Source organism: Suncus etruscus, chromosome 20 (genome assembly GCF_024139225.1).
Source record: "Suncus etruscus isolate mSunEtr1 chromosome 20, mSunEtr1.pri.cur, whole genome shotgun sequence".
In the NCBI taxonomy this organism is placed as follows: domain Eukaryota; kingdom Metazoa; phylum Chordata; class Mammalia; order Eulipotyphla; family Soricidae; genus Suncus; species Suncus etruscus.
Window position 1 is genome coordinate 40866644 of NC_064867.1, and position 9621 is coordinate 40876264.

At 48.9% G+C, this 9621-nt stretch overlaps 1 protein-coding gene across 3 annotated transcripts in view; it reads right to left on the minus strand.

The window, feature by feature from the left end:
• Positions 1 to 8354, minus strand: part of ITPR1 (inositol 1,4,5-trisphosphate receptor type 1) — a 215091-nt gene extending 206737 nt beyond the window's left edge. For all 3 annotated transcript variants that reach the window (XM_049766351.1, XM_049766350.1, XM_049766349.1), the window contains exons 1-2: positions 8245 to 8354; positions 1936 to 2006 (exon numbers count right to left, since the gene is read on the minus strand). In XM_049766351.1, the coding sequence (XP_049622308.1) occupies positions 1936 to 2006; positions 8245 to 8336 (163 nt within the window). In that variant the 5' untranslated portion in view covers positions 8337 to 8354. The remainder of the gene's footprint in view (positions 1 to 1935; positions 2007 to 8244) is intronic.
• Positions 8355 to 9621: the final 1267 nt, after the last annotated feature.

The window sequence follows — 9621 nt, forward strand, 5'->3', positions numbered from 1 at the left end:
CCAATTCCCTCTGTGCCTTTAGCCATGTGTGCTAGAGGGAAAAGGGGGAAATTCACTCCCAACCACACCCAGGAACACAAAGTCAGGCATCCTTCCAAATTTCCATGCCTGCCTGCTCACATGACATCCCTGGGGTGACGTGACAGACCTGACAATTCTCTTTTTGTTTGTTTGTTTGTTTGTTTTTGGGTCACACCCAGCAGCGCTCAGGGGTTACTCCTGGCTCCACACTCAGAAATGACTCCTAGCAGGCTCGGGGGACCATATGGGATGCCAGGATTCGAACCTGTCCTGCATGCAAGGCAAATGCCTTACCTCCATGCTATCTCTCTGGCCCCAAGACCTGACAATTCTTGGTGGCCTCTTGGGGGCTTCCGAGCAGCCAGAGAAACACCCCCCCCCAGTATCCACACCTATAGCTCTGGATCCCTTGACCCTGGAGGACACTCACCCCAGGAGAACAGACCACCCCTGTGAAAACTCCTCAGTGCAGTACAGGGCAATGCTAGGTAAACTGAGGCACACAGCACGGCTAGGAGTGGAGAACTGAGTGACAGATTGAATTACGCTCCGTGAATTAATGCCTGTCTTACTGTACTCAGAATCCCCATGGTAGCTTCAGGGGTCTTCACTGCTGAGGGAAACAGTTCGAGATGGGGTGTGGGTCTGAGGTTGGAACTTGCCCCCAACCCTGCCTGCTCTCAACAGTTTCCTCTACATTTCTCCACCACAAGTCACAGCTCTAAACCTCCATCCAGCACAGACCTCCTGTCCCGACACTCCTGTCCTGTCTCAACAGGTCTCAGAGATCTCTGGCGGGGCCTGGGAGGGAGCTCACAGATCAGGGACATGTGCATTGCATGGAGAAGGGCCCAGCATGACCCCTGGCAATATGTGACCCCTTAGCACAGTAAGGGAAGCCCAGAGGCCCATGCACCAGTAATGAGCACTGACTCATGGCCAAGTCAGCCGGGAGTGACCCCAGGTCCTACTGGGCACAGTTTTGGGTCCAGAGTGTTACAAATAGGTAAAACCACTTAGAAATTTGGCCATGAGCCAGTCCCCAGACCCTGATCCTCCAAGCTTATTGCCCATCTGGCATCCTCTCTCACCACAACTTTGCTTTTCTCCCCTCCCCAAATATCCACCTCTCCAAGATCCTACTATGTAGCTAAAGCCAAGAGCCACCAAAAGAAATCAAATGTTCAGCAAATGGGGTTCCATCTGGGGTCTGGTCAGACCCAGAACCCCATAGAACCCCATGGAAAGGTCCTTCAGAATGAGCAAAGTAGCTTCCCAGAGTCGCCCAGCATGGGGGCCCAGGACAGGATACAACAGGAATTGTCCATGTAGAAATTCAAAGCAGGGCACAGCAGGGGACGGCCCAACTCAGAGCCCATGGGTCAGCATGGCAGGGACTGTCAGGGTCTTCCAATCACCTAGGAATGTGACCATTTGGGCCTGGGCCCAGATCCTCAAACCATTTGCTTGGACACATCCACCGTAGCTCATGTGTGTCTGAGCCACAGACAAAGTCCAGCAGACCTTCTCAGAAGCTGTCCTGGACATCCCTGAGTTTCCTGATGGGGGTTCAGGTCACCCCCAAGTCAAGAACTGAAACCTCGGGGCCGGGCGGTGGCGCTGGAGGTAAGGTGCCTGCCTTACCTGCGCTAGCCTAGGAGACGGACCGCGGTTCGATCCCCCGGCGTCCCATATGGTCCCCCAAGCCAGGAGCGACTTCTGAGCGCATAGCCAGGAGTAACCCCTGAGCGTTACCGGGTGTGGCCCAAAAACCAAAAAAAAAAAAAAAAAAAAGAACTGAAACCTCAGAAAATATGAACGAATAAACCCACAATTAAAGAGAAACACAGCCAGCACGCAATTCCAGTGCTTCCGTGGGAGCAAGGCAGGCCCTTGGAAAAGGCGCCCACTTACCTCGAAATTTCTTCGGGGGGTTGTTCAGGTCCCCAGCTTCTGGCTGCACCACACAGCGGTCATCAACCAAGCTGCAGGAAGACAGAGATGGAAGTGACACAGAGCCATGGGCATGAAAATAGAAGCTCAGCTCTGGGTACTAATCCAAGAACCTGCAGGGCCATTGCTCAAGGGCCAGGGGTCAAGGCACAGGGCCATAGGTTAGGGGTCAAGGGAGATATCTCAGGGGTCAGAGGTACAGGATAGGATGTGCACATGCAAGGAACAGGTTTGACCCCCGGCATTGCACGGCCTCCATCCCATGCACCACTGTAGAGGTTCTGTGGGCCCCCCAGAACTACAGGGCCAGTAGTATTTTGGCTTTTGTAGCATAGAAGGGCTCAGAGCATCGACCCAACTAGCCTGGAAGGCAGAGGGAGGACTACCAAAAATGCTCCCTGGTCCCCTAAGCTGCCCTCACAAGCCAACGGAGGAGCTATGCGTGTAAATGTATATGTGTGTGTGTGTGTGTGTGTGTGTGTGTGTGAGAGAGAGAGAGAGAGAGAGAGAGAGAGAGAGAGAGAGAGAGAGAGAGAGAGAGAAAGAGAGAGAGAGAGAGAATGAGCATGTGGAATCAAGAAACTGGGGCTCTTCATACAGAGAAAACTCATAAAAGAAAACACTAAATCACTCTGGAAATAAATAGAAAAGGACACCAGAAAATGGGGGAAAAAAATCCCAAGACTTAACACATTCAACTGACCATCCTACGCAAAGCATCCCAGTGTCAATGCAAACCCTATCAAGAGCCTCCTAGTATTTCCTCAAGAATAACTGTAATTGGGGCTGAAGAGATAGTATGGAGGTAAGGCATATGCCTTGCATGCAGAAGGATGGTGAGTCGAATCCCGGCATCCCATATGGTCCCCCGAGCCTGCCAGGAGTGATTTCTGAGCGTAGAGCCAGGAGGAACCCCTGAGTGCTGCAGGGTGTGACCCAAAAAAACAAAACAAAAAAATAAGCTGTAATTGGGGCCAAAGAGATAGCATAGCGGTAGGGTGTTTGCCTTGCACATGGCCAACTTAGGAGATGGTGGTTTGATTCCCGGCATCCCATATGGTCCCCCAAGCCTGCCAGGGGCAATTTCTGAGCTCAAAGCTAGGAGTACACCTGAATGCCACTGTGTGTGACCCATAAAAAAGAAAATACCAAAAAAAATAATAATTGTAACTGAACTCAGGTGGAAACACAGACACATTCGTACTCATATAAACTCACACAAACACACATTGCCTCTGAGAAATGCAGATGGAAATTTTACATTCTCTGACTTTGAGATATACTATAAAGTCATAGCAATTAAAACTGTCTGTTGCTGGAACAAAAGCAGAGTGATCAATGGAGTAGAACTGAGAATTCAGACATAGGCTCTCATGTACAGCAAAAAAGCCTAGAGCACAAAATGGAAAGAAAATCTCTTGCAAAAATGATTCTGGGAGGATAGCTTGCTTTCCAATTCAGGTTCAATCCTCAGGACTACATACAGTCCCCAAGTCCTTCAAGAAGGGATCCCTGAGATTCAGGTAGAAGCCCCAAGCACCACCAGGTGCAGGCCCAAAAGCCAAAAACCAAAAAACAAACCAAAAAATAAAAACTGTGCTGGAAAAACTAGTCAACCACCTGCTAGATCTCTGCGTCATTCTATGCACAAAAGTTTAATCGACATGGAATCAAGACTTAGATGGCAAACCTACATCTATAAAATATAAAGAAGATGGGCCGGAGTGATAGCAACAGCGATAGGGCATTTGCCTTGCACGGACCCGGGTTGATTCCAGGCATCCCATTTGGTCTCCTGAGCCTGTCAGGAGCGATTTCTGAGTACAGAGCCAAGAGTAACTCCTGAGCATCACCAGGTGAAGCCCAAAAGCCAAAATAATAATAATGATAAAATAAAATAAAATACACAGAAGAAAACATTTCATGAAAGCTTCAGTGGTGGTTTCAGCAACTAACTCAAGGTTACTGGCAAGAAAAACAAAAACAGAAAGAAATGGGGACAGAACAACTCTCATTCACTGCTGGTGGAAATTCAGCCTTTCTGGAAAACAATAATAGATATTTTTCAAAAAGCTGGAAATTGAGCTCCCATATGATCCAGCTATACCACTCCTAGGGATAGACCCTAGGGATACAAAAACACAATACAATAATGCCCTCAGCATGCCTGTGTTCACTGCAGCACTATTTTCAATAGCCAGAACCTAGAAACAATAACCCAAGTGCCTGACGACAGATAAGTGGCTAAAGAAACTGTGCTAAGTCTACACAATAGAATACCATGCAGCCATTAGGAAAATTGAAATTATGAAGTTTGTCTATACAGGGATAGACATGGGGATTATTATGCTGAGTGAAGTGAGTCAGAGGGAGAGAGATAGATACAGAATAGTCTCACTCATCTGTGGGATTTCAGAAAAATAAGACAGTATGGTAATAATATCCAAAGACACAACAGAGATGAGGGCTGAGAGGAACAGTCCATGATATGAAGCGTGCCACAATTGAGTGTTGTTAGAAGAGAAGAGTCTACCATGACCATGATAGCTAGAATGGATCACTTTGGACAAGAAGTGGGTGCTGACAGGGGATAAAGTGGCAATGCATGGCACCCCTTCATTAACAAAATAGCAAACCACAGTAGCAGAAAGGAAAGAGAGAAAGAGTGAGTTAGAAGCAAAATGGCTGCCCCAGAAACAGGTGAGGCAGGTAGGAGGAAAATGGCGGACATTGGTGGTGGGAAAGTTGCACTGGTGAAGGGCAATAAACATCCTATGACTAAAACTCAACTTTTTTTTTTCTTTTTTAATTTTTTTGTTTGTTTGAGCACCATGATTACATACATGATTGTAGGCATAAAAAGAACACTCCCTCCTTCACCAATGCGACATTTCTACCACCAGTGCCCCCCCCCCTCCTTCCTCCCCCACAACCTTCCTGTATTCGAGACAGGCATTCTATTTCTTTCACTCACTACCATGCGCCGGATAGTTGTCAGTGTAGTTATTTCTCTAACTGTACTCACCAATCTTTATGGTAAGCTTCAGATCATTGGCCAGTCTATCATTATCCTTCCAAAATTCATTTCTATTGTCTCTGGCTATTATTACCACACTGTCTTTTATTTTTCATAAATCCCATAGATGAGTGAGACTATTCTGTGTCTATCTCTCGCCCTCTGACTTATTTCACCCAGCATAATGGTGAAGCCCAACTCTGAACATTACTGTAACTGCAATATTTAAATTAAAAATATTATTGTTTGAAAAAAAGCAGAAAAAATGAAATACATCAAATTTAAAAGCCTCTTCACTGTGCAAGAAATTAGCAGGAAGACAGAAAAGAAGTCCCACTGAGTGGGAGAAAGTAGTCACTATACATGTAACTGAGGAATGATACCCCATATCTGCAAACACCCACAAAACAGCAGCTCCCACTGGAAACAGGCAAAGCTTGGAAGAGAGACTTCTCCCAAACACAGGCAGTAGAGACAAAATGGTGGTCAACATGGATTATCCAGAAAATGCAAATCAAAATGATGATGAGAGAAGGAAAAGAGTCTGAGAGATGCGAAGAGAAGGATTTGTTAAAGGCCAGATATAAGAGGGAGAAAAACGGGATTTTTTTCGAGCTGGAGGAATGCAAAGTGGCACAGCCTCTGCAGGCATAGAGACCACTCACAAACTTTGAACAGAAGTCTCAGAGTTAGAGGGACAGCATAGGACCTAAGACACTGGTCTTGCATGTGTCCAGCCACAGCTTAATGTCCCACACTGCAAAAGGTCCCTAAACACTGTCAAGAGTGATCCCTGAGCACTGTGTGATCCAAAACAACAACAAAATTTTAAGAGTAATCTTGGGATCTAGGATCTAAGAATTAAAAAAAATAAATAAAAAGGAAAATTCTTCATATCAAAGGAGGCAAAGGGCAGGGAGGGTGGGAGATGCTCGAGGTAAAGCACTGGAGTGACATGTGGGGGCCTGGGAATCCCAGAATGACCCCCAGCACCACAGCCAAAACCACACACTTAACAACAGGGCCTACACCAAGCTGTCCTCTGAGGAATACCTAACATCACTGGATGTGGCCCCTATAAAAAACAAAATACAGGGGCCAGAGTGATAGCGGTAGGGCGTTTGCTTTGCACAAGGCTGACCCAGGACAAATTATGGTTCGATCCCTGGCATCCCATATGGTCCCCCAAGCCAGGAGCGATTTCTGAGTGCATAGCCCGGACTAACCCCTGAGTGTCACTGAGTGTGGCCCCCCCAAAACAAAACAAAACAAAACAAAACAAAAACCAGCTCTCTCTTTCTCTTTCTCTCTCTCTCTCTCTCCTCTCACTCTCCTCCTTCTCTCACCCTCCCCTTCTCTTTCTCTTTCTCTCTCTCTCCCTTTCTCCCTCAATATCCCCCCCACTTTTTGTTTTCTTTTTCTTTTCTCTCCTCTCTCTTTTCTTTATTTTATTTCTTTCTTTATTTTTTAGTTTTGGGGCCACACAGGACCGTGCTCAGGAGTTACTCCTAACTCAGTGCTCAGAAGTTGCTCCTAGCATGCTCCGAGGACCATATGGGTTGCCAGGAATCCAACCCAGGTCCTCCAGGATTGGCTGAGTGCAAGGCAAAGACACTACTGCTGTGCTTTCTCTCTGACCCCTTTCCTTTCTTTTTTTCCTCTCATTCTCTCCTCTCTCTGTCTCTCTCTTCTCTCTACTCTCAAAGAAAAGAAAAAAAAATTAAAAAAAAAAATGTGGGGCCTTAACCACTGAACTATTCACAAAGCTGTCCACAGATAGGTGATCTGTAGGTCGGAAGGGAAGATGGTGGAGCAGGTGTGAGAAGGGCTGCACTCTGTGGTCACCTGGGGACATTGTGTCATGACCATTGGCCAGAGTCAGGTGCTCAGAGACGGGATGGCTAGGGGACCAGGACAGAAAGAATGTGTGAGGGGACAGGGAGTTGCAGACAGAAACCAGAAGGGTGGAGATCGGGGTGCACTAGAGGCGAATGGGTGCACCCCTCAGACAGAGAGGGAATCTCAAGTCAAGCATGTGGTCTCCCCAAAGTACCACACCAGTGGGGACAGAGGCAGAGCAACAACAAGGATGTCAAGACAGATGGCTCAGAGACAAAAGCCCCATGATAGATGTCCTAGCATAACCCCTACAGATGTCCAGGGGGGCATCTCCAGGAACGAGTCCTGGAGGTAACAATGAACAGGCTCTGTTAGTTCCGGTTCGCCAAGCAACTCCGCAAAGGAGATTTTTTCTGCTGTGAGGCAAGACAAGGCTTATCATCCCCAAGGTCGGGATCCCCTGACCCCAGAGGGCCTGAGAATGTCATGGCACCAATAGCAGGAGAACAAGTGGCTTCAATAGCCTCAAACATAGGATGTATCCTGCGACCACCAGTAAGAGCGGAGGGACTGCCTTCTGCCTTCTGCCCTGCTCTCATCCAGGTTACATTCCCCTAGGGGGGCCTCCCTGCCAAGCCTCCAGCATGCCTGGCTCAGATTAGCCAAAACACAACAGCCATCTTTGCCCATTCGATCTTCCTTCTTATGAGGAGGAGTCAATCCTGACTTCATCAGGCCCTGAACATCACTGCACAGATGGAGACAACCAAGAGCAAAAGCAGGGTGCTGGGTCATGCAAGCAGCTGGCCAGAGTTCAATCCCAACACTCCATGTGTCCCCACAGTCACCAGGAGTGATTGACCCCTGAGCACAGCCGGGTATGGCCCCAAAAACAAAAATAAAAAAAGGCAACATGGAGCAGAACAGCCAAGGCATGCTGGGCAAACAGTTTTGGGAAGAAGCCAAGACTTCACTGTCTGTTCACAGTGGAGCATCAGGCACAGCCCCTCCCATTTGGCCCAATGGGAAGCCCATTTCTGGGTCAAAGGCGAGGTCTGGCCATCAGAGCAGGTCATGACACAATGTCCCCAGATGACCACAGAGTGTCACCCGTCAACTCTCACACTTGCCCTTTGCAAATCTAAGAGTGATCTCTAGCCCCGGACTGTAGTCCAGATTGCCCTCCGAGCACCCCAGGTTTCACCTGGCCTGCCCCCCACTTATTGCAGTCCCCAGGAGCCACCAGTCTTAAACCTCTTCCAAACACTTCCCCCAGACCCTCAACCAATCTTGCTCTGCTTTCATCCCAGCGTCTGGCCCCATTCCAGCTATCCCTGCTGCTGCTGGCCCACACTCACTTCAGGCCCCAGCCCTGGCCAGCCCCCCCACCTCACCCCAACTCCTGGCCCACTCACCCCAGAGTGCTGATGAAGCCATTGGTGGAGCCCTCGGCGTACAGGGAGCAGATATCTCCAATGTGTAGGAAGCTGGACATCTTGTCTGACATGTCTGCAGCTCAGCTCCTAGGAGAGACACAGCCAAGGTGAGAAGGGACGAAGCAGAGTTGGCTAGTGTTGGTCAGGGAGGGAGCAGCAAGGGTGGAGACCTCCCCAGGACACCCCAGAGGCACTTCCACCAGGGTGGCTTTGTGCGGGCTTCTGAGACCCCAAATTACTTGCTTCAGACAAACCCTCAATCCACCTAAGGACTTGTACACAGGTATACAGACAACTAAGGAGCAGCCACTCTCACCAGGCTCTCATGAAGCAGGGAGCGGCCAGCCCAGAAGGACACTGGAGGAAGGACATGGGGCGCCCCCAGGGACTGGCAGGGCCACACAGCCAAAGGAAGCTGAAAGAGGCCAGACCAGAAAGTTCCATTGGCCTTTCCTAATCAGCAAGTGCACTCTGGGGCTACCCTGCACCCCTCCTTCGAGCTGAGAGTCCAGGGAGCCAAATCCCAGGATGTACAAGACCCCAACAGGCCCAGAAATACACACACATGAAAACACGAGCACACATAGGAGCCCGATCACAATGCGTAATGTGTGCGCGCAACCACACATGCAGCGCCTGTGATCCTACGTGTGCATGCGGCTGCGTGTGTGGGACCATTCTGTGATCATGTGTGCGCAGATGATTGCCAAACATGCATAGCATATTTACATGATGGATTGCGTGGAGATGTGCACAGTCGAGTGAGTTTGTGTTGCGTGTGCGTGTGTTTGCGCGTGCCTTCGTACATGCACGTGCAGAACATGAGACAATCGTGTGTAAGCACAGAAACACACGGCGAGATACCCATGTGCAAGCATGGTCATGCAAGCATACGGATATATGCAGGAACATGAACTCGCATGCTGTCACTAACACGCATGCAGAGACAGAGATACCCATGTCAAGCTTGCATATCCACACTACAGAAATAGCAACAGGAATATTGACAGGACTCACAGAAACAGCTTCCACTGGGATCATGAATCTCGAAGGTGGAAGCATCATCAAAAGCTAAACTGGTGTTTAAAAGCCCGGCACAGAGTGATAGCACAGCGGGAGGACAGACATCAGTTCAATCGCCGGCGTCCCATATGGTTCCCCCAAACCAGGAGCGATTTCTGAGCACAAAGCCAGGAGTAACCCCTGAGCGTCACTGGGTGTGACCCAAAACAAACAAACAAACAAACAAAAATAAGGGGCCAGAGAGATAGCATGGAGGTGAGGTGTTTGCCTCGCATGCAGAAGGTCGGTGGTTCAAACCCCAGCATCCCATATAGTCCCCCGAGCTTGCCAGGA